General features: G+C 43.6%; 3 protein-coding genes across 7 annotated transcripts in view; 2 read left to right on the forward strand and 1 right to left on the reverse strand.

Moving 5' to 3' along the window:
* Positions 1–18,881, forward strand: part of SSB (small RNA binding exonuclease protection factor La) — a 32,011-nt gene extending 13,130 nt beyond the window's left edge. Inside the window, exons 1-13 of one of the 3 annotated variants that reach the window (XM_063340291.1) lie at positions 8,979–9,067; positions 12,740–12,785; positions 13,091–13,165; positions 14,617–14,720; positions 14,880–15,054; positions 15,210–15,317; positions 15,425–15,525; positions 15,770–15,841; positions 15,925–15,967; positions 16,704–16,844; positions 17,223–17,406; positions 17,581–17,712; positions 18,420–18,881. In XM_063340291.1, the coding sequence (XP_063196361.1) occupies positions 13,100–13,165; positions 14,617–14,720; positions 14,880–15,054; positions 15,210–15,317; positions 15,425–15,525; positions 15,770–15,841; positions 15,925–15,967; positions 16,704–16,844; positions 17,223–17,406; positions 17,581–17,712; positions 18,420–18,517 (1,224 nt within the window). In that variant the 5' untranslated portion in view covers positions 8,979–9,067; positions 12,740–12,785; positions 13,091–13,099 and the 3' untranslated portion in view covers positions 18,518–18,881. Of the gene's footprint in view, positions 1–8,946; positions 9,068–12,739; positions 12,786–13,090; positions 13,166–14,616; positions 14,721–14,879; positions 15,055–15,209; positions 15,318–15,424; positions 15,526–15,769; positions 15,842–15,924; positions 15,968–16,703; positions 16,845–17,222; positions 17,407–17,580; positions 17,713–18,419 lie in introns of those variants that run through there. The other 2 variants (XM_063340288.1, XM_063340289.1) reach the window with 2 other exon arrangements.
* Positions 22–7,432, forward strand: KLHL23 (kelch like family member 23). Its single transcript, XM_063340285.1, has 3 exons — positions 22–2,535; positions 4,050–4,202; positions 4,778–7,432. Exons 1-3 carry the CDS (start codon positions 1,323–1,325, stop codon positions 5,086–5,088), a joined length of 1,677 nt encoding a protein of 558 aa, XP_063196355.1. The 5' UTR covers positions 22–1,322; the 3' UTR covers positions 5,089–7,432.
* On the reverse strand, positions 18,530–23,526 carry METTL5 (methyltransferase 5, N6-adenosine). 3 transcript variants are annotated; one of them, XM_063340306.1, is made up of 8 exons: positions 23,113–23,526; positions 22,551–22,672; positions 21,794–21,908; positions 21,174–21,235; positions 20,681–20,763; positions 20,325–20,376; positions 19,601–19,650; positions 18,530–18,641 (listed from the first exon to the last, which is right to left on the reverse strand). In XM_063340306.1, exons 2-8 carry the CDS (start codon positions 22,657–22,659, stop codon positions 18,588–18,590), a joined length of 525 nt encoding a protein of 174 aa, XP_063196376.1. In that variant the 5' UTR covers positions 22,660–22,672; positions 23,113–23,526; the 3' UTR covers positions 18,530–18,587. The 3 variants fall into 3 exon arrangements, with proteins under 3 accessions (XP_063196376.1, XP_063196374.1, XP_063196375.1); XM_063340304.1 differs by having other exon boundaries at positions 21,174–21,355; positions 23,113–23,263; XM_063340305.1 differs by having other exon boundaries at positions 21,174–21,355; positions 23,094–23,253.
* Positions 23,527–23,898: the final 372 nt, after the last annotated feature.

Genomic DNA, 23,898 nt, shown 5'->3' on the forward strand with positions numbered 1-23,898 from the left:
AGTGCAAAAGCACAGGCAAACAAAGCTGTTGGCATGGCGATGTACAAACAGAGTCGGGGCTGTACAAGGGAATGCTCCAGAGAAAGAAATGGAGTGAGTAATGCAGCTGAGGGACAGGCCCGGGTTAGACAGCAGGGCTGCTGCTAATTCCTGGGTTACACCACAAAACTCCCATTCCCTGGGCTAACAATGCATCAGGAGTGGTTGAAAAAGTGAAGGCAAAGATGTGTGAAGGCTTTGTTTGTTGTTGTTGGTGGTTTTCTCTTTTTGTTTTGATCAGCTTATTTATGTTTCCTCTTAGTATGGCCAAGGGCATGTTTGAGTCCTGTTGTAGGGTTAGCATGTGAGGAATGATGGCAGAGGGGTATGTCCGAAGTGTCCATACTTTTCTGGTTCGGATTCCTCCTTTAGTTCCTGCTAAAGAATCTGTGTAGAGCGGGAGCTCTCCTCTTGGGTATTGCTGGCACTTAGCTAGTAATAAATATCCAACTCCTTTTGGTAGGAAAAACCGCTGCCAGTCCTTTCAATCCAGGAGAGCTTTGGCAGGACTGGGGGAGCCTGGCTGCTGGATCCAAAGTATCCAGACAACCCTGCTGCTGGTGAAGGAGGGAGCACAGATGCTTAAACCCAGAAGATGCTAAGACCTCCATTGCAGAAAATGTTTTTCTAGCAGAGAAGAAAAAGACTTGTTAAATTGTGAACCACATTTTCAGAAGTGGTAAAAGCCAGTATGACCTTCTTCGCGAATAATTTCCTTGTAGCTGGAGTCTGTTTGCGAGCGTAGTTTGTGCCTGCCCTTTGCTCCCTGCCAGGTGCAGGTGTTTGAGGCAAGCTCTGGCTGTCCCCTCTCGAATCCCAGCTTTCCATAGCGGGGGAGCCCCTAGAGCTCGCTGCCCTTCCCAGCGCTGCTGCTCCGACAGCAGGGTGTCCTTGGGAGAGACGGCTGCAGGTCGCCGTTCGTGGCAGTCGAAGGCCCCCTCGCTTTGTTGTGTGGCTGAGAGCCACCAAGCTGGTGACGCTCTCCCAGGCGTCTGCTTCTGTCCCTAATACGCTGACAGCGGCCGGGCCTTATGTCATCGCGGCAGCCGGCCTCCTAACCCCCTGCCCCCGGGCAGCGGCGGCGCTTCGGGCCGGCGGGGGAGGGCAGGGCGGGCGGACGGGGCACCAAAATAGGAGCCGCCGCCTCCCGCGGGCAGCGGCTCTTCCAAAGATGGTCACGGGACTGCCGCGCTCCGCCCGCGCGTAAGTACCGCGGGGGCGGTCCGGTGGCCGGGGGGCGGCGGGGCGGTCCGGTCCCGTCCCGTCCGTGCGCGGTGTCGGCGATGGCAGCGGGCGGGCAGGAGGAATACGCGTACCTCTACAGGGACTCCGCGCACCCCGCCGCTTTCCTGGAGGCGTTCCGCGGGTTTTACCTGGACGGGCTCTTCACCGACATCACCCTGCAGTGCGCCTCGGGGGTCATCTTCCACTGCCACCGAGCCGCCTTAGCGGCTTGCAGCAGTTACTTTAAAGCCATGTTCACTGCCGATATGAAAGAGAAATCGAAAAACCAGATCAGACTTCCCGGGCTCAGCCACGCCGTACTGGAAGCCCTCGTGAATTATGCATACACGTCGCAGATCCAGATAACAAAGAGAAATGTCCAAAGCCTGCTCCAGGCTGCAGACCTCCTCCAGTTCGTGTCAGTAAAGAAAGCCTGTGAGCGGTTTCTGGTGAGGCACTTAGATACTGACAACTGCATAGGGATGCACTCCTTCGCCGAATACCACGATTGCTCAGAGCTAGAAAAAGAGTCCAGGAGGATTTTGTTATGGCAGTTTGATGAAGTGTGGAAGCAGGAAGAGTTTCTGGACATTGGTAAGGAGAAGCTCTCTTTTATCCTCTCCAGAGAGAATCTCAACGTTTGGAAAGAAGAGGCAGCCATCGAAGCTGTTGTTAAGTGGGTTGCACACAACGTGGAAGAAAGAATTGAAGACGTCTATGAACTGCTGAGCTGCATCAAAGTAGACTTAGATAACATGTATTTGAGGTCAGCTCTAAGCCTACAAAAAAAATGCCGGCTTAACGACAGTAAGATAAGGTCACTTGTATACAATGCCCTGAACCCCAATCCCAAATGTCTTTCCAGAAGACCCACAGCAGCCATGTATGTGATTGGAGGATATTATTGGCATCCCTTATCAGAAGTGCACGTTTGGGATCCTTTAACCAATGCGTGGGTGCAGGGGACGGAGATGCCGGATCACACCAGAGAGAGCTATGGGGTCACTAGCTTGGGACCAGACATATACGTGACAGGAGGTTATAGAACAGAGAGCATCGAAGCCCTTGACACGGTGTGGATATACAACAGTGAGAGAGATGAGTGGACAGAAGGCTGCCCCATGCTTGACGCGAGGTATTACCACTGCGCGGTTTCCTTGAGTGGCTGCGTCTACGCGTTGGGTGGTTACCGAAAGGGAGCTCCTGTGCAAGAAGCCGAGTTCTACGATCCTTTAAAAAAGAAATGGCTTCCTATTGCAAACATGATCAAAGGTAGGTAAGCTTTTTGGTATGGCATCTGCCTCAAATGTCCATCCTTTTGCGCTTGCTGTTTCTAAGTGCCACGGACACATTAGGGTTTGATCCAAGTTCTGGTGGAGTCCGTGGGAATTTCCTGTTAATGTTGATGGGCTTTGGTTCAGGTCTTTACTAGCCAAACGATGGCAAACATCCAAGCGCTATACTGGGCTTTGCCACGGAACACTAGGGTGGAAAACGCAAGTGGTAGTCTCAGTTTAATTTTGCCTTCTTTCAGGAGTAAAATTTCTGTTCAATTTAGAAAGAAATCAGAAAACTACTTGGGATTAGAGTCCATTTGGTAGCTGGTCAAAGAGCAAGCTCCAATAAAGGCATTGTATTATTTTAATATAAGACCAGATTACTAAGATTTTCTGTGCAATCATCATTTAGAAAGGTGTCATCTTCATTTAAAATTCCTTGCATGCAGTTTCCTCATATTTCAGTGTGTCGTCTCTTCGGGATCCTTCGTTTAATCTTTAGTGTGGCAATACTGAAAAGCACTAATACCAGTTTCTAGCAGCCAAAATAGCGCTCTATTAAAAATGCATGCATTTGGATGACAGCCTAACTAAAGGATATAATTTTGTTATAAAAGTTATAAACAAGTATACATTTTCTCATACCCTTTAATAAATTAATGCAATTACAAAATTTTACTGTAAGTTGATGCAACATAGTATTTGTCTGCATACAGGAGAGTTTTTTGAGGTATCTGTAACAGGAAAAAGCACTTACCATGCTCCGGCGACTTTTTTCATGGTTTGTGTATTTTCCACAAACATTGCTATTATTCTCTTTATGTTTCCTTTCAAAATAGAAACGCGACGCTAATACTGTGAGCAGCTACACATTCTGTGCAGTTGTTCTGTCCCATTTTCTGAGTGAAACTTCTTAGATGCTTAAAAAAACCCCGCTAATTTCCTAATTTTCGTCCATTTTATCTTGCCAGATCCCTTGTTTTGTTTTGTTTTGTTCTCCTAAAGACAGAGTTAACACGGCTCCATTCTGTTTGTGTCCTTGTTTATACAATAGCATAATTAATAATGCCATGAGAAAGACTGAAAGTATCTGAAGAGGTATCTCGAGACACTGAGTGATCTCCGCCCCCATCGTCTTTGTCTTTGCCATGAGTGACTTCTAAAAATCTTTCTAACCTAGTGAAGTATTGAAAGCAATTCCCTATTCCAAAACCAATGTGACATTGTGTCTTTAATTACTGCATGAAAATTCTGTGAAATATTGTGTGGCCGTGTTATATGCAAGATGCATCGGCTACTGCAGTTTTGTTTAATTGCTCTTAACTTATGCTGATAAAATAAGCTGTTTTGACAAGTTTATTTAATTTCACGTTCAGTTAAATACTCGGAAGCATAATTTCACCCTACAATATTAATTAACAAGTCATTTGAAATGGGATTACGGATGGAAGTGACCACGGTTATTGCGTGCGGTCTGAAGGTGTGTTGTGACTCTCACACTGTGTACAGGTGTTGGAAACGCCACTGCCTGTGTCCTGCATGAAGTCATCTACGTAACCGGAGGTCACTATGGGTACAGGGGAAGCTGCACCTATGATAAAATCCAGAGATACCATTCAGGTAGCAATGAGTGGAGCATAGTCACCACAAGCCCGCATCCAGGTAAACAGTAATTTCTGTAACGAGGGTAGGGCTTGATTTGATTACCTGTATCTGGGAGCCCATAAGCCCACTTAAGAGTTTCTGGTGTGTTCCTAATAAAAGGAGCAATGCCTGTAGGTCAGCAAGGGCCAGAGTGGGATCTTCTCCCATTTCCAGGCTCTGAGAGGGGAGGGAAAGAGCCTCTTCAAGCATCTGTTCTGTAGAAATAGCTGTATAAATATTGAACTAAGAAATGGCTGCATTCGATTAAATAATATAGTAAACTAACTTTCTGTAAAATCTATCTATTTATAGGCGTATGGCAAAACCAATTTATATGAATTATAAAAGGCTTTTATCTATGTTCTACATTTGGCAACAGTAAGTTTTTAAAGCAGTTCTCATTAAGTGCCGGTGCTCATGTCTGTGTCTTCTGTAATGCCTTGAGCTTGCTTTTACCAACAAAAGCCTGAGGTGCCTCCTAAGCTTGGTGAAGAAATTCAGCTGCCCTCAGCGGTGCCCAATGTTTGTCGTGTAGCTGCAGTTTAAGTTAACATTATCATGCTGAGTTGAACTGTATTCCTTTCTTTCCGAAGAATACGGATTGTGTTCGATTACACTACAAAACAAGATCTATTTTGTGGGTGGACAGACCACGATCACGGACTGCTATGACCCAGAGCGAAACGAGTGGGAGCAGATGGCTCACATGATGGAGAGAAGGATGGAGTGTGGCGCAGTGGTTATGAACGGATGCATCTATGTGACAGGAGGATATTCCTATTCCAAAGGAACGTATCTGCAGAGTATTGAGAAATACAACCCTGAAGTGAATAAATGGGAAGCAGTAGGTAATCTTCCCAGCGCTATGCGGTCGCATGGCTGCGTCTGTGTGTATAACGTGTAAACATTTCATTTTCATATTGCTGCTACGGACAACAGCGGCTGCAGTATTCATAATAGCACTGATTACCTCATGACTGTGATAGACGTCTGATACGATCTCTTAGCGCACATCATTAAAAACTAGGTATAATTTGTGTTCATTTTAAACAATTCAAAAGTATAAATGTGGTACCAAGTCTTCCATATGTTTTTCATTCCAGTCATTCTTTGTCACGAAACTTTTCAGATTACTCTGGTATAATACTTTGTGCAGCTCTGTAGGAACTACTGTGAAAAACAGATTTGGTTTCATCAGTCACTGGGTGGAACTACAATCTGGTGCTAAGAAGCATAAAGCCAAACAAAATACTCTGCATTTCTATGGACTGCTGGGTTTAAGAGGAAATCTTTGATCCTCCGAAGGTAGCTATAGAAATGCTTCGTTGCCACAAGCTAAGCACGTGGCACGTACAGAGCAATATCACTTGGATAACTAGGTTATCACGTCCAGAAATCGCAGGCAGTTATAGGATGGCTCTAATTCTACCTTCAAATGCCAGAGCGGAGAAGAGCAGAGGCTGGAAATGAGGGAAGAAATGTCATGCCGTAGCCCCACAGCACGAGCTGAAAGCGTGCACTAGTTTTCCAGAAGGAGAACAGTGCTGTGCAGTACGGGGCAGTTTGAGAAAGTGCTCACTTTGCCATTCTCAGGCTGGCAGGGCCCGTGAGAAATAATAAAAGGCTCTGCATGGCTTTGCAGTGGGCTCTCTGGCTGATGCACAGGCATTAGTGATTTTTTTGTTTGTTTGTTTGTTTTTTTTTTTTCCAGAGAAAAGCCTTGCCATGGTAACTTTTTTTTTTTTTTTAAATCGAATTTAAGATTTATGCCTTTGTTAAATGGAAGGAGGAAATGAGAGAGACTGGAAAGTTGCTAACATCCCGCCAAGGTACAAACTTCTCTATTTTGTTTAATACCGTTCAGTCTTTTTAGAATTTAACTGTGACTTGAGCAAAGGTACAACTGAAGAAACTTGTCAAAATATGTTACGCATGGAGAAATTGAATGCTTAGCGGTCCTTTGGATTAAAATATTATTTTTCTCAAAACATAATGCAAGATCATAGAATCGTAGAATGTGTTGGGTTGGAAGGGACCTTTAAAGGCCATCTAGTCCAACCCCCCTGCAGTAAGCAGGGACATCTTTAACTAGATCAGGTTGCTCAGAGCCTCATCCAGCCTGGCCTTGAATGTCTCCAGGGATGGGGCCTCCACCACCTCTCTGGGCAACGTCCTCTTCAAATTCTGTCTAGAAAGCAACTTGAGCTGGGCAGGAAGGCCATCATTTTGTCACCTCTTCACCGGGAGACACCTGCGGCAGGCGCCAGTGCAGCATGGCAGCGCCAGTGCTGGCAGAAAGCAGAATCTATAGGTAGTATTTAAATACCTGGTGTTTGAACCCTGCCATTGCCAGCCTTCGCACCAGTCCGTGTTTTGCATCCTGTCGTGTAGGTAGTTACACAAATGCATTTGACTGAATCGTTACTGCAGTGACTTCTTAGGATTTGTTTCCACCTCAGATGGTGTGATGTGTGGCTTTTTATTAGCCTGGTTCCCTGAGGGAGCAAGGTGCAACTCTGTTGTCTTTCTGTGCCCACGTCAGCTCCCCTCTAATACTAGACTCGCTTGTCTGCGTGCAGCTGTGTATAGAGAGGGGTATAGGTCTTACAAACACATGTATATTTTTTTTCAGGTTTTATGAAAGTTAGGAAGAGGATAGAGGGGAGAGAGAGAGACCGAAAGGAATCACATGAGTTTTATGGAAAGTACAAGATAGCAAAGCCTTCCCAGTGACAAGGGGGTGCTGCGAGGAGCCTTCCTGCTCCTCCCTGCCTGTGCTGCCCCTCACCCGGTCCCGCTTCGGCTGCTGTGGGGCCACAGGGTCCGATAGCGGTGATCCAAATGGAGAAATGCCATGGGTAGCAGAGGGGCTCTTTTAGTCCAGATCTGTTCACCAATCCAGCTTTTAAAGTGCCAGCAGAAAGAGCTGTTACACTTTGGCACGGGCGGCAGGGACAAGACAGGGCTGACGTCAGGTGTGGTGGGAACTTCCTACACCAGCGCTGCCACCAAAAATGAAATTTTGGTTTTGTTGGATGTATCAGATGTGATGAAAGCAGCTTTCCAAGCAGGTAAGCCCTGAGTTTATAGTATTTCTTTTTCTTGATCAGAAGCGTGTTCAACATTTTTGTTTGTTTGTTCATTTTTTTGTATTATTTCTCACTTGCGTTTGACTGCTGGTGGCAGGCGGCACTCAACTCTGAGCTCTGATGTGAACGTCTGTGGTGTATATATAGTTCTTGTTTTGATGTCTTTGTGTGTCACCTTACTATGCCAAAAGCTCACGTGTGGGTGGGTTCAGCGTGTTGCTTCGTTAGATGTCCTGATGAGAGCTATTTAAGGATCCAATGGAATTTGTTTAAAGACTCTAAACTGTAAAGAGGTGTGGGGATTTGAACTCTGACGCTGTTTGAAATGTGTGGGCCGGGCAGGTGGGCAAAAGAAATAAAGTGAGTTTGTTTCTCCTGGAAATCTCCACAGCTGAGAATTGTTCAAAGGCAGGCGGACAGCATTGTAAGGGCATGAAGGTGGTCTTTGTATGGAAAGAAACCGCAGGGAACTCAATGTCTGTATGTAATTTTTCAGTGTAAAATATGTACCCATGAAGCTTCATGTTTGTTGAAAAACACAAGCACAGAACAGCTGCTTGTGGCTGGCCCTAAGGTTCATTCCTGTCCGTATCCTGTCACCAACAGTCCCAAGTTGGTGAAAGGCTGTAAGAACAAGGCAAGGACTGACAAACCCCCCAGCATCCACCCATCCGCTGCATCTGAACTAGGTGCCGCTGGTGAAAGCCAGTGCCCTTGTGGGGTTGGGGCGCTGGCACCGGGAGCTGGAGTCCGCTCTCTCCCTCTGGGCACGCTGCAGGCCAGCGCTAGCTGCTCCTCAGCCTCGGCGTAACTGCCGAGTGGAAAAAAGCCTTTATTTCTGACATGCTGGGAGAGCGTGTGCTCGTCTGTGTAAACGAAAGTAAATGGGATTACTGCCTAGGGCTTCAGATAAGTCCTAATTTTTTAGAGATTCTTGAATGCATTAGAATAAATGAGGTGTAGAAGTTCAGAGTCAGTGTTATTTTAACTGGTGCTATTTTTTACAATGTCCTTTTAAATTAGCTCATGTCCGTAGCGCATCTAAGGAAGCGCGTAGCAGCTGGGTCTGTGAGTGGGGTGGGAGGAACGGGGCCCCTGGCTCCCCAGCGGGGGAGAGCTCAGAGCGGGGCCTTTTCAGCCATCCGCGAGGTCTGTTTGTAGTAATAACCAGTTGGAATGTGAACACTAAATTATTGTGCTATTGGATCCGTTTTATGGTAGACACTGTTTTACTGTTTCACTTGTAAACTAGAAAATGAACTAAATAGGAATCGAATCAATTAAGTCAGTATTATTTATTCAACTTTTTACTCGTCTGATCCCCGTGTTTGTAGCGCTATAGGTGTCCACGACACATCTGTAGTACTTAAGTGACCGTTTGTACTATTTAATAAATGTAAATACAGCATCAGTGCACGCATACGAGCTTGTAAGTTACTCTTCCCGTTAACCGCAGAAGGACGCGGACGGCGCGCGGGGCGGGTGTGAGGCACATCGTCGCACCGGCCCTTCCCGCCCTGAGGCAACGATCAACCACCGACCCACTTCCCCGCTTCCCAGGCCGTTCCGGGCGCGGGGGTCTCCCCTGGCCGGGCTGCGGGCACCGGGAGGAGCAGAGGCCTCCCCGGGTGGGGCCCGGCCCGAGGGGCCCCCGCCCCGCCCCACCCCGCCCCGCCCCGCGCCGGAAGCGGCGCCCACGTGAGGCGCGCTGGGGCTGCTGGGCCGCGCGGCGCCGACTGCGGCCTTTAAAGCGTCGGAGCGGGTGGCGCGCGGGCTGCGCCGGGGCTGCCGCAGGTTCGTGCGCGGGGAGGCGGTGGCGGCGGGCCGCGCTCCGCCAGGCCGGGCCAGGCCCCACTGAGGAGCGGCGGGGCCCAGCGGGGGAGCGGCGGCCGGGCCGGGAGGGAGGAAGGAGTCCCCGGGGCGGCGGAGCACGTGCTGCCGCTCGTCCCCCGGCAGAAACGCAGCGCGGGCCCGGTGGAGGCCGGGTGGGGTGGGAGGGGGCGCTGGGGGCGCCGCTCCCGCCATCGGGGAGCCCGGGCCCGACCCCGAGCGGCGGGCGGGCCTCGGGCAGCGCTCACCTCAGGCTGCGGCCGCGACGAGGTGTCCGCCGGGCGGGAACCGCGGCCGCGGGGCCGCCGGAGGAGGGGTGTGTTGTCGCTGTGGTAGCAGGATAGTGTCTTAGACCAAACGGGTGGTCTCCTAATATAGACCTGAGGTTCAGGAGCCGACGTTTCTATCATTTAAATGCTTCTGGTAAGAAATTACTTTTTATATTGCACTGATTCTGCTCAAAAAACAACTGAAAGCGACATCTGTGATAAGAAGTGGCGGCAGTTAAACCTTAACTTAAATATAACGCTATATTTTGATATAAGAACCTGGTCAGAGTACTCAGACCTCTTACACGTGGGTTCCTGAACAACACATTGCAGCAACAGCAGTTCCATGTTACTTCATTGGGGAAACTTTGCTTTAAACAAAGCTTTTCACTCTATTACAGTGACGGTAAAGGCCGTTCATCTGCAACTGAGCTCTGTCCAGATCTTGAAACTAAGTGACTGATAAGATGAAAATCCACTGGAGAGTTCTTTTGGGATGATCTATCTGATACAGCATGGCCTCAAATTGTTCTAGATAAAGGGCGTGACTGTCCTTTTCCATTTGTAATCTAAATCTCATGCCTATTTGTGTTATTTTGTTTCCATTTTGAGTGGTACTGATACAGACTGTTGGCACACAAAAAGAACAAGTCAGTGTGGTCTACTAAGAAAGCACTTACAATAAAATCTTACGTAGGATTTTGCACGCTGTTCAGACTGTGGCTGTTCTTCAGTGGAGCTAGCTTCTTACCAGTCTTTGTTGCTGCACAGCAACTGAAAACTATTGATCTGGAAGTTGGATCCAGAAGACTAGCTTGTGCCAAATGACTGAGCTAAAGAGTCTGCAGTGAGCATGTGCAGCAAGACTAGGATTCGTCTGAAATTAGAAGGCTGCTTCTGCTTTTATTCTAAATAGGTTAGAGCTCGATCAGTGTCTGAACTGAATTCCACGTATGGCAAGCTCTGGTCTTTCTTAGCCTTGCCTTCAGTTTGTTGTTACTTGCAGCTGAGCAGGTGCTTTTTATAAAAGCTTTTCCGGGTGTAAGACTTAATCTGAAGGACTTGACCCAGGTCTTGTGTTTTTTACACTTCTGTAGAGTCTGGCTTTTACCTTGAAAATACTGCTAGGGAACCGATTTTGGTTTTCATCTCTTCTTAGCAGTGGAGCTGAGCCTTACTATATGGAAAGCAAGTTGCTGGTTGTGGGGTGAGGCAGACTGGGAGAGTGGTGCACCGTGAGAGCTGGGGAAGTGTAAGAGGACAGATTGAGGGGGGGTTCTCTCTAAATGACAAAACAGCAAAGTGAACAGCTTTACCAAGGGATCGTCTTGTAACTGTACTGTCTCAGTGTGCACCACTGGATTATCTGTTCTACAGTTCTAGAACATATTCTTAATGCATTTTTCTTAAAATAGGATATATGACTAAAATCCAAGTTTGCTGGTTTTTTTTCCCCTCAGAATATGCAAGAGAGCAAAATTTTTCACATCTCCTAGTATGTTGTCTTAAGCATTAATTGAGCTGTACTGTGAAAGGCACCCTTAAGAAAATGGTTCACTTAAATATGTTGCCTGGTGCTTAAAAAAAATCTGCCACACCTGGAGGAGACTTCGCAATGTGAGTTAAATCACCCAACTAAGGTTTGAGAATATGAAGATTCAGATAGATGCCATTCAGTCCCTATTTTTGATCCTGAGGATATACTTTTATGCCAAATCTAATGCGCTACAGCTGCTTGCTGCCATAGAAGGGTTTTTCTGATTATTTTTTTTTTCTCCTCTTGTGCTCTCTGCCCTAACAGCTCCATCACTATTGTTTTCTACAGGCTGAATCAAGCCAGTGATAAATTTATCTAATGGAACTGTTCTTCCCTTTCACCAGTGGGAGTTAACTTTCTGTGGGATCAGGTGTTACAGTAGCACACTGTAACAGGGGAGTGTGATCCATTAGTTGATCCAATGGAAAAAGCTGAGACTACTTTATAGACTGCCATTAAATTACACCACGTTAGGTATAATGTAAAATAGAACACTGGTTTCTCTCACCAGTCAGGTGTTGGGGACAACATTGCAGGGGAGTGTTAAGATAGGGCCAGCATCTGAATGTGGTGGTGAACTAATTAAGTCTCCTGTAGTCAGGGTGGCTAATGTGAGACACTTCTAAAGTAACTGCAACTGTTAGCTTGTTATTAGTGTACTGTGCGCTATGTTAGTGTGCTACTGTTACTGTGCTATGGCCTGGATTTTTGTGAAGAGCGTTATAGACAAATGGATCACACTCTGAGCATAGCTGTCAACTAACACTGAAATCATGCCTTCAAGAGTGTTACAACATTAGGTACAGGTGGAAGTCCAGTAGTGGAGACCAGGATGCAAATTTTAAGGCTGTAAGTGCCTAGATTATAAAGAACTACAAGTCAAAGGATGCAGCATAGCCTTGAGATGAGGAAGAAGTGGGAATACTGCAGACTGCAGTAGGCTGAACAATGATCAGTGAATTAAACCACAAAAATAAGATGGGGCTGCTAGTGGGTGTTCTGATGAAAAACATTGTTTCCTGGGACAAGGGAGTCCCAGGGCAGTTTGCCCTGCTTCTGCGTTGTCAGTCATCTTGATGCTCTGAAAGATGTTACTGTCCTGCGAGTGGCAGAAATGCTTCAATCTCCTAATAAACTATGCAAGACTGGAGTGCAAACCCGTCTTTATCAGTAATCTTAATGATCACTGATCTGTGAACTGGGGTCACTGGGGGCCATGAATCTGTTTCATCTTTTGTAGGTGGATTTAACAAGTGTGATAGTGCCCAAAGTGAGAAAGAAGAAATCTGTGCTTCATAGTTCAAAACTGAATTAAAACCAATTTCTGACAGCTTTATAAAGCTGCATTTTTCCTCAAGGATTACTCTTCACGCTCTATCCCTATCTTAAGAGCAATTAGGTAGACATTTTCTGATCCCAGTTAACTTTCTGGCCAGCAGCTGCTTTCTTACCAACCTTCTAGAGCATCTAGTGACTGTGTCTGATATAGTGGGATTATATGCTTAATGCCAGTTAAGGGAAGAAGTTACTTTCAAGTTAAAACATCTTCTTATCAAAGATGCCCAGTTCGGTGTTCAGACAGAACTGCAGTTAAGGCAGTTTGTGAAGGAGAGAACTAGCCGCCTTCAGGATGTATTAGTAAATGCAGATATTTTCATTCCTTCCTCCAGTAAGTTCCTTGAACTTTCAAAGATGAATTAGGAGGTAGAAACTTTAGAAAAGTTTCTAATTATACCTGTTTAGGAATGCTAAGCATTTTTTGTTATTGATGTTATGCCTAGTGATAAGAGGTTGGATTTGACTTAAAGAACAAATGTTGTTGGCTCTCAGGTTTGTTGCTGCCAGGTACCAACTGAGGATCGCTGCCTAGAAAAAGGTAAATAGCAGATAATGCTGTAAAGTGCCAGCATTTTTTTACTTATCTTGAATGTAGGCTGCCAAATGCTGCCCTAACAACCAAAGTATTTCACTTGTGGTTTTTTCCAGTTGTTTCATAGTTTCCCCTTGGAGTTTTGCCATCGTGTTTAAAGTTGGCTCACAAGCATAAACGTATAGCTAAAGAACTTGTGCGTTATCTCATTTAGATGAGGCTGTAGCGAAATGCAACACTATATGAATATAAGTCTGTCGAATGTGCTATTCAATACTTAGTGCCTTTGCTCTATATTCTCTTCAATACAGCTGGTGAAAATGGCTGAAAATGGAGATGGTGAAAACATGTCTATTTTGGAAAACAAAATCTGTCAGCAAATTGAGGTAAGTTCAATTTATAGTTTGGGATCTGGACTGAGATGTAGTTTTGGAGGCATTCGTTGGTACGGACTTGGCTAGGGAAGTTAACTTCAGAGGGAGTTAGACTTGAATCTTTAGCTCTTCAGAAATGTCTGTCACAGGTCTATGACAGGTATTTAATACTTTAAGATAATTCATAATTGTTGTCTAAGTTGGAAGTTATACTTGTCTAGAGTTGCCTGTAAGACCACCATTTAAAAACACAAAATGTTTAACTCACTAGTGTTTCAGGTGCTATAGCGAGTGAATGTATCATTAAACAATTTATTACTATGTTCACTGGGGTTATTCTATCTATGCAAATAGGAAGATGCATTTTAATTCTATGTGACTTAATTTTTGGGGGGGGGAATTAATTCCTCCTATCTGGGAATCTGTGCTGGTCCAAATATTAGCATATTGCATAACTTGCTATTATGATTTACTGCTTTGTAATTACAGATAAACTTATGTGCCTACTTTAGATTAACTATTTCTCACTGTAGAGGCTTGGAGGGTTACCTTACAATGGGAATCTGAGCATATCACTTAAAATGACATCTGGAACAAAAACGTTTTTCTGAAGGACAAAAATGCAGCTGCACATGAATCCCCATTAGCATACAGAGCTGTAGTCATTATTTATAGGAAAAAAACCCCCAAACCCACAAACAGAGACTGAGGAAAAATAGTTGATAAAGCTAAACTTGTGGTAATGTGAGTTTGAGGTCTACTAGAGGGAGAGGTATTGTTGTAAAACCTGCACTGATTTTTTAAAGCACAATGATATTGGTGGAAACACTCCAACTTAGCCTATGGCTTCAAGTATTTGACCCTAGTTAGATGACTGGCCGTAAGCAAAAGAATCTGATTAACTTGTCTATCTTGTACTGAATTGTCTTCCCATGCTGGACATGATCAAAATGAGAACATAGTAAATTAAAATAAAAACAATTTATTTGTCCTACAGTATTTTCTTGAATGAGACCTAAAAACTCTAGTCTATGTGTACGATTTCTTGGTGTGGCAAATACAGCAATCTTGCTTATACATTCCTTAAGTAAGAACTAAAACCTGAATCTGTTGGTGACAAATTTGACTTTTGACTCTATAGAGCTTGATCAGATCGATGAATAATTATGTTAACAGAATAAGCTTTACACCCTTCCTAAACAAAACTGCAGTCTACCTTTGCCTCATTAGTCCCACTGGATGAAGCACTGGTATTCTTTATAGCTTATGTGTTACAGCTAACTTTTGGAAAAGTATCATGTTAAAGCAGGAAGTAATAGTTGCAGAATTTCTAATTGTTCAGATGAATGAATTTTGGTATGTCGCAATCCACTGCAGTAAATCGTCAGATAAAAATGAGCTTTTAAGACTGAACATTCAAAGACAAATCTCTCTCCCCACTCCCTCCCCCTTCTTTTTTGCAGTACTACTTTGGCAATCACAATCTACCAAGAGACAAGTTCCTAAAGGAACAGATCAAACTAGATGATGGCTGGGTGCCTTTAGAAGTAATGATCAAATTCAACAGGTAAAACAAAGTAATCTGGATGGAAGGGTGACTTCCAGCTAGTTATCTCTATTTGGGGCAATGTCCCTGGTCTGTATGTACAACTCCTATTGCTATTTTAATGCTTGGCTTCAGCTCTGCCTGTGTATTTGTGATAACCTGTCTCTGCTTACTCAACAGGTTAAGTCGCCTTTCAAAAGATTTTAGTGTTATTGTAGAAGCACTAAGAAAATCCAAGACTGGTTTAATGGAAATAAATGAAGACAAAACTAAAATCAGAAGATCTCCAAACAAACCCCTTCCTGAATTAAATGACCAGTATAAGGCTGCAATTAAAAACAGATCCGTATATGTTGTAAGTAAACTCCTTCCTTTGCTCTGTGCTGTTCTGCATGTCTTCGACTGAAAACCATCTAAGCAAAGCTTGAATTAGCTCATACTATATAGGTTATAATTCCTGACTAAGTGTCAGTTTGTTGCATATAATTAGAGCTTGTTGTTATCTTGCAGAAAGGCTTTCCGCTTGATGCAACTCTTGATGATATCAAAGAATGGCTTGAGGATAAAGGTCCAGTTGAAAACATTCAAATGAGGAGAACGCTGCAGAGAACATTTAAGGTAGCTCTTGTGATGAACAATTAAACGTGGGGCAGGGATCCCCCCCGGCCCCAGAAAACATTCTGCTCTGTGACTCCTAACGCTGAATGTCTCTTACCATTTCACAGGGCTCAATATTTGCAGTTTTCGATAGTGTTGAGTCTGCCAAGAAGTTCACAGAGATCCCAAACCAAAAGTACAAAGACACAGAGTTGATAGTACTTTTCAAGTAAGTCCACTTAACTGATATACGAACTAATAATGGTGAAGGGTGGATTTAGACAAGAATCTGGCCTGAGCTGAGAAGTGTAAGTTTCTACGCTGTTGTACGGGTATTGATAGCTGTACCTTTTGAAAACTGGCATCTCAACTCCCAAAGATTATCTCAGCTGTTTCTTGGCTACTGCCGTCTTACAAACGAATCATAACGGAACACTTCAAATGGTATTAACTTAGCTTATATTCTATTGAAGGGAGGAATATTGTATAAAGAAGAATGAAGAAAGGAAACAAAACAAAGTAGAAGCTAAAGCAAGAGCTAAACAGTAAGTCATTATCAATTAAGTGCCTGTTTTTACTCACCTGACCACACGTGAACCAATTCTTAACTAATTTAACTTTTCTACAGGGAAAAAGAAGAAAAACAGAAACAAGCAGCAGATGCTGAAATGGTATGGGTTTCTTAAATCTCTATACCTGAAAACTACACAGTGTTTGCTTTTGTAAGGATTTTCAATCCACACATAACAAACGTGCTCCTGCAGCTACATTTTGTAAAGCTAACGTGTAGGATAGGATATTCACAATTTGAAATTCTGTAATAGAAGGTTCACTTCAGCTTTTCCAACTAACCTACAGTAAGACTTTGTTTTGTCATGGTATTTACTCTAATTTTCAAGAGACTAATTTTGTTTAAAGGATCATGTCCTGAATGTAAATTGTTAGGCAAGTAATCACCTGTTCAGAAGTGATCTTAAATGCACCATTGAGATCATAATTCTTATGTGGTATTTGAAGGATCCAGTAAGGATTTAACCAGTATTATAGAGATTTTCAACGTGAGGTGTAGCCATCAGAAAACTGTTTTGTAGAATTTAAAGAGTGTAACTCTCTTACGGGGAAAGCAATCCTAAGTTCCATGTAAATGTATTATAGGAAGTGAAGAAAATTTAAAAAAGGGAAAAAATAAAAAGGAGGGGGGACATACACCATGCAAGACTTGGACATCAGCATAAATAAGCTTTGTAGAAAGAATGCTTGTGTTAGTGGTGGTGCTAAGGGGCGGGACTTCAATTGATTATTTATCACTATCATGTTTTAATAGTCTTAGGATTGGGTGGGTGGGGGGGAAGAATATTCAAGCTTGACTCTTCAACAAAAATGTGGGGTTTTTTTAATTTCATTTAGAAGTCTCTGGAAGAAAAGACAGGATGTCTTTTGAAGTTTTCTGGTGATCTAGATGATCAAACATGCAGAGAAGATCTCCACGATGTATTTTCTGGTCACGGAGAAATCAAATGGATACACTTTGTCAGAGGTGCGAAGGAGGTCAGTAGAATCTTGGACAAGGAGTTAAGATCTCTGTATTACAGTTTGAAACTGAATGATTAAATGTTCTCTAATATAATCAAATAAATTATTTATTTGATTTGTGGAATTGCAGAATATTTATAGAAAATTAAATTATTCCCTCAAACTCTTTCAAAAGAACAGATAAAGGTTCCATCCTTCTCAGTTGGGAAGTTCAAAATTGAGACTGAGAATGTTTGTTAGGGCAGTCTGAGGGTTTTGCTTCAGTCTAGACTTATTTTTACGTCATGCAAGAGTAGGGAACCTGCTGAAGTAATAACAGGGTATGTTGTTCATCATTCTAGACGAATGTTTTCGCGGTAAAATTCAAATGCAGATGCCACTCTTCTTTTTTAGGGAATTATCCTATTTAAAGATATTGCAAAAGAAGCTCTGGAAAAAGCCAAAGCAGCACATAATGGAAACTTACAGCTTCGGAACAAGGATGTTACATGGGAAGTGATAGAAGGAGATGCAGAGAAAGAAGCTCTGAAAAAAATCCTGGAAGATCAGCAAGAATTGCTGAAACAGAAAACAAAAGGTCCTCCTCCTATTTATTTAAGCATTTATAATGTCGTAGAAGTGTCATTGTGTGAAAGTAATTGTGTAAATAGTGAATACATACTGAACACTGATTAACTGTAAAGCATTCTTTTGAGCCTTGCCATTTAAAAGACAAATGATACAAAGTTACTGACATCCTACATCCCCACAGGACGCAAAATTAAAGGAAAAGGAAGAGGGGGAAAGGCACCTCAAGGTGCACACAAAGGGAAAGTACAGTTCCAGGGTAAGAAAATAAAGTTTGAGAATGAAGAAGAAGGTGGCGAAGATGATACTAAAACAGGTATGTCATTCTGTGCACTGGAGGCAGCTTCTTTAGTACATGGAGTTACCTTCTGGAGAAGTACCCATGTTTCTTACAAGTGTTTCAGATTTGGCCCTACATCGTGGTATTTCTGTCCTCTGTCAGTATCAGTAAAGTAACTTCAGGGGTCTTCTGCTTGATTCCTTCCAGAACTGTCCAAAAAGCGTATTAAAATAATTACTAGATAGCTGAGGCTGTACTTACAGGGTTGTTTAAAAACATTCTGCATTGAAGATGGTAGTTGTCAGCAACATTACACAACTGTACACATCCAGTCTCTTGAGTGGTGATTTTTTTGCTTGAGGATATGAGAAGACTAATAGTTCTGCATATTGGTATTTAGCTTGGAGGAGATAAAGAACTAAGCTTTTGTTCATTAGATGTGGCACCTGCTTAAACAAAACCCAGTGAAACCTCCTCCTGTTAGATCGTATTCCTTCATCTTCTTACCTGCCCTCCTGCTGTGAAGTTATACAGGGAAGAAGCTCTTCAAAGTTGGTGTGTTAGAACATCTAAAAGCTCTAAGTGGCAGTAATAAGTAAATCTTTTAGCATAGCAGTGGCTTTGGATAAATTAGGACTCATCCTTGAACTTACATGGTAGGAAGGGTTTGTTTTTTCAGAAGATTTCAAGTAATACTGAAATGCTTTCCTTTACCATAAATGACTACATGTTCAATCTTGCAGAACCAGCAAGTCCCAAGAAGAGACCACTAGAGGAAACGGAAAAAGAAGAACCCGCACCAAAACAACTGAAAACAGAAAACGGAGGTGGAGATCAGTAACACTAAAATAAATAAATAAAAAAATCATTGGTTTTATTGTTCCATTTTCAATAGGTTTTAAAGACATGCCTCAGTTCAGGAGTTTCTTGGCAGAAAATCTAATGAAATCCACTTCAATGTCAACCTACAATGAGAGGAAAGCTTCATTTTGTTGGGTTACAGCTTTTTTGTTGTTGTTGTTAAAAGCATGCTTACTCTTAACATACCACCCTGGAAAACTCTTTTATATTTATAGTTTTGTTTATACTGTCAGATCCTCTCAACTTCTCTGCACCTCATTCAAATGTAAAAGGTTCTGGACTTTGTAATCGTGCAGTTACGTTAAATAGCAGCTGCCAATAAATTCAGAACTTCAAACTGCTTATTACTGAAGCCTGGATGTTAATGTAGTATAAAGGTGTAACTGTGAAGTAGCAAAGCTAAAGGACACACTTCCGTCACTTAGGTTGAGGTCACCAAGAGACTAGGTACAGCTGAATAAAACTTCTACTGTTTGCTACTCAACATACCTAACAATCTTCAAATCTTGCTCAGTCTACTCCAGGATTCTCTCTACTTCCCCTGTGGTAATGGGATGAGCATCTCCTAGGGCAGCAACCAGCACCCAGGAACTTGGCCTGCTCTAGCATCCTGGATGGATCTTCTATTGCAGGAGGAAGCGCATAACTTCTTCCTGCCCCTCTAAGATGGTTCTGTGAGGGACTTCACTGGCTGTAGCTATTTGCAGTGCAGAGCATAGAACACTGAAATAATGCTACAGCTGTAAAATCCTAATTACTCTGGTCTTCATTACTTAATTCAGGCTAAATTCCAGCTGCAGATAGGATCAAGCAAATAGCTATGAAAAGCTGAGTCAAGGAAGGCAACCCTTAGCTTTTTCACATCTAGTTGCAGTGCTGGCTTTAATCTGTGTACATAGCTCTGGCTTGCCTTACAATGATTCTTTACCCTGTTCAACTACAAAATGTAGTAACAGCAGTGGAACTGCTCTCAAGTGCTGTGAGCATTCCTCATCCAGTAATTTATTTACCTGCCTAGTACAAGACAGAGCATTTTCTCAGTTACATTAGGTTTTATACTTACTGATTTCTTCTTATGGAACTTGTATGATGCTGGTAGGTCATACCTAAGTTCTGTGAACAGTACAAAGAATTCTTGTTAGACTAGAATGATTGTTAGTCAGTTGACTTACACCCTACAGCCATATTCTTCCATTGCCCACCTCTGTTGCCCCCTCACTGGATAACTGGAGACCTCTAGACCTCTGGACTAGATTGTGACTGGAGATTTAAGCCAGCCACATCACACAGTAAGTGGATGGCTGAAATGCAGTTGTGCTTCAAGCACTTGTGCAACTTCCACGTCTCAAGTTGTATGACTGTGTAAAGCATCCAGCTGCTGATATTTAAGAATTGGGAAGATACTGGAGCAACTGTCAGAAAAATACTGGTGTGATGATAAAGACAGGATGCTTTTTTGTGTGAGAACTGACCTGCACTTTGCTTTTGTTATTCAGGAAGGTAGGTAACTTCTGCTTGGAGGCAAAATCTAGTCCAGGAAGAAATTCAATTCTAGTTCTGCACAGAATATGTATTCCTCAGAGCTTTATTAAGTGCCTGCTTGTATTCTAGCCAGGTAGCAAGGTATTAAAAAAAAAAAAAAAAAAAAGGCTGCTTAAAAAAAGGACTTGCATCCTTTTCAGTGTTAAATCACACTTAAATTTACCTCAGGCTGTTAAGACTTGCTAGTAGTGTTATAGATATTAAAATGTTTCGTTTTGTTTTTTTTTTTAACAAATTAATCTTACCTGCTATGACTTCCATCTTCACTTCCCATTCATCTGCTTTCTTTTGAATGTGCTACAATATCAAATAGTCACAGGTTAATTTAAAAGCTTTTTTTCTATGTTGTCTTATAAACATCGACACCCCTGTACTTATTTAAGTCTCCCGTGCTTTTGTTTTTCAAGCTGAAACATTAGAGCATGTACTTCTCTTGATGTATGTGACATCACAGTTATTCCATATGATTAGTGTTTACCCAAAACAAGTTTCCTACTCCATAAAGGTGTGAAGAAATTGCTGAAGCTACAGACAGCATCATTAAATGCCAGCTATTTCATTGCCTGGTTAACGCTCACCCTACTAAAATAAAAAGACTTACCTGCCTTGTTGAAGTTTTGTGAAGGGAATACACAGCTGTTTTTGCCATTTGTAAAGCAGTTTTCAGGAAAATCATATCCATTCCTAAAAGAATGTTGAAATTATTAGAAGCATTCAATGCAAGCTTAAACTGGAGGATTTAAATATTTGCTTCACACTTTGATTTTTCTGGAATAGCTATTTGAGAAACAGGACTGAATACGTTAAGGTACATAATGCTTTTCTAAAACTTATGCAATTGCTTTTAGTAAAAGAGAAAAATTATAGGATGTGAAATAGCTAATATTGTTTATTTCAAACCCAGTGATTGCTAGTTACAATGCTGAAGCCGTTAATCTGTGCTTAGGAAACTGATTCCAGATCAGCAAAACTCTAGGTAATGACAATAGGTAATTGTGATAACGGAGGGAGATGTTTCATTAGAAGTTCCTTAGAAGTGTCTCCCTTGCTGTTTCATTCCCAATAATTTCTAACTGACTTTTAGAATTACCAACCTTTATTATGCTTGGTACCAAATGGAGGGTTCATTATAACTGTGTCAAAAGTCTCTGCCATGCTGTCAGATAAAGAACAGACATCACACTGAACCATGTTGATGTTCGTGAGCTCAAAGTCTTCAATATTGCTATTAAAAATTCCCAGTGCATCTGCATCTATGTCAAACCCCACACACAATCTATTAAAAAAAAAAAGTGCCACATATTAGTCTCTTGCAAAATAAAATGGTGTTTTAAAGTCTATAGTAAAGTTAAAAGGATCTGCATACACAACTTGAATTACCTAGGGAATGTAACAAGCATACGCTATAAAAATACATGATAAAAACGCGAGTAGCTCTGTTGCCCTTTCTCAAATATCCTTTTCAAGTTTGTGAAGGAAGTTTCACATGTTCATTTAGTGCTTCAGGGGAAAGCAAACATTATGACTTCCAAACTCATGGCAACTGTCCATCTCTTCCACTATTTTAATGGTTATTGACTGTCTAAACATATTAAATAGCCTCATTATGCACCAGATTAAATACCTAAAATGAGTTTAGTTCAGCATTACTATGTTCTTCTACTCTTCTGTGCCAGAAAAAAAATCCCACCAGAACTTAGTGTTAAATACTTACCCTGCTCCTAACATTGCACTTCCAATGCTGAGCATGCCACAGCCACATCCTAAATCTGCAATTGTTTTGTTTTCAATATCATCAAAAGTATTGTGAATTGTATAAAGCATACATGCTGGGAAAAAAAACAACAAAACAAACAAAAATCACAGGTCAATACTATCAAATATGCATCTGATTAATCAAGAAAAGTTACTTCTGCCTTCAGAAAACTCTGAACTAAAGGTTTCTTGTAATGCAAAATTAAGCTAATGTTCTCGCTGCCCGTAATTCTATTTTTCATTTATATGTGAAAACAAGTCAAAAACATTTTCACGAGTTACAGATCTTTGGTGGAGAGAACACACACAGAGCTGTGAATATTGTCTGTGGAAAAAGTATGCCTCTACATTTGTTTGGGAAAAAATAATAGAAAGATGTAAAATATTGGAAAAAATAATATTTAATTTTACTGTTTCTTGGGTATCATGAAGTAAGTGCATTTCAGCCTTCTCATTTACAGGTTAAGATGTTTCTATCACAACATTATCTTTTAAATCAATTTACTTGATTTTTGGATTGTACATTAACAGTGTACTTCTAATGAAAAGAAGTTAACAGATCATTAAAAAACAATTAATTACATTCCTGCTGGATACAATTTCTCAACTCCTTTTAGTGCAAAAGCTTCAAATGAGATAATGCAGTAAAAACATTTTTTTTTTGTTTTCCGAAGTGCTGATGAAGAACTAGTAAAAGAGGTGCCGGTAACCTCTACCTGCGATGTGAGGTCTTGTTGGATACTGTTCAAGGAGCAGTTTTGGACTTTCAAAAGTATCGACTTGCTGAAGGCAGCTTTCCAGTTCTTTGAGCTTTAATTTCTTCATGTTTATAGTTTAACTGAGGAAAACAATGTGTAATCAGTTGCAATGACATAAATAAACGGCATATTATTTTATACTTGAAATCCTACTGTCCTCCTCACTGTCTCCCAGCTGTTTCCATGCAGCCGCCTCGGAGATCCAGCTGACGGCCCACCGATGGCGGTGGGGTGTGTGTGCGTGCACGCAAGCCCGGTGCCGACTAACGGGAGGCCGTTCCCGCACCGCGGTAGCCCCTTTCCTCACGCACCGCCGGTAACCGGCTCCCGCCAGCCGCCTCGGAGATCCCGCGCCCCCCTCGGCCCGGGCACCGCTCCTCCCGCCAGGCCCCGCGACAGACGTCCAGCCCTCAGCGGAGCCGGAACCGAGGCCCGGGGATCTCCACCCCCCACGCCCGTCGCCCGCCAGGGCCCCCTCCGCGACCGCGGAGCCGCACACACCTCGACCGCCCCCACTCACCGCGGCCCAGCGGGGCGGGCTGAGGGGGCCGGGCCGGGCCGGGCCGGGCCGAGCCGAGCGCCGCCGCGCAACTTCCGCCGCGCCGCGCCCCGAGCCAGCCCCCGGCGCCGGGTCGGGTAGCGCCGCGCTCCGCCCCCTGCCGCAGGGCCGCCGCCCCGTTCCGGGCGAACGGGGAGGGGAAAGACAGGGGAACTTTCCCCTTCTTGTCACTAGCTGTGACCTGTCACGTACAAACACGATACGTTTTATTACAACTTTATGTTGGGTGCCCGTGAAAGGCCCCCCCGGATGTCCCCCCTGCGCTTCCTTGGCTGTCAAGGGACACGAGGGACAGCGAGGAGAGGGACCTCTGCCGGTGCGGCGGAAAGGACCCTTTTTGAGAGGAAAGTAGCAGATTCGCTCACTTTTCTCATGTTTTCCTCCCCGTGATCCCGGGGGGAGACCCGCCGCGCCGCTGCCCGCCATTCCCTGCCCTGAGGGGCCGCACCGCCGGCCACCAGAGGAGGCAGGGCGGCGAAGCCAGCAGAGGGGCGTCCGCCTCGGGGGCTTTGTTGCTGTCAGATAAAAGCTCACTTTCGCTTAGGGACAGGTTTTGGTTTGGTTTCGGGGTCTTCGGCGCGGTGCAGTGCCGCCGCCGGTGGTGTCCCGCCGTGACAGCGGGGCTCAGAAGCGCTTTCCGCGTCCCCCACTCCTCAGAGCCGCCGCCTCAGCCTGGCGGGACCGCCACGGCCCGGACACACCGGCGCGGTGCCTTTGCTTCACGGCAGCCTCCTCGCTGGAGCAGCG

This window comes from Chroicocephalus ridibundus, chromosome 7 (genome assembly GCF_963924245.1).
Source record: "Chroicocephalus ridibundus chromosome 7, bChrRid1.1, whole genome shotgun sequence".
NCBI classification, from domain to species: Eukaryota; Metazoa; Chordata; class Aves; order Charadriiformes; family Laridae; genus Chroicocephalus; species Chroicocephalus ridibundus.

What these genes read in the sequence shown, in the direction of transcription:
- KLHL23 (XM_063340285.1), top strand. Translation starts at nt 1,323, where the DNA reads ATGGCAGCGGGCGGGCAGGAGGAATACGCGTACCTCTACAGGGACTCC. An exon ending in TATTGCAAACATGATCAAAG is followed by an intron (nt 2,536 to 4,049) that starts GTAGGTAAGCTT and finishes CACTGTGTACAG; the next exon opens with GTGTTGGAAACGCCACTGCC. An exon ending in CACCACAAGCCCGCATCCAG is followed by an intron (nt 4,203 to 4,777) that starts GTAAACAGTAAT and finishes TTCTTTCCGAAG; the next exon opens with AATACGGATTGTGTTCGATT.
- METTL5 (XM_063340304.1), bottom strand. Translation starts at nt 22,659, where the DNA reads ATGAAGAAATTAAAGCTCAAAGAACTGGAAAGCTGCCTTCAGCAAGTC. An exon ending in TGGTACCAAGCATAATAAAG is followed by an intron (nt 20,764 to 21,173) that starts GTTGGTAATTCT and finishes ACATTCTTTTAG; the next exon opens with GAATGGATATGATTTTCCTG. An exon ending in AGTTCCATAAGAAGAAATCA is followed by an intron (nt 18,642 to 19,600) that starts GTAAGTATAAAA and finishes CTCTCATTGTAG; the next exon opens with GTTGACATTGAAGTGGATTT.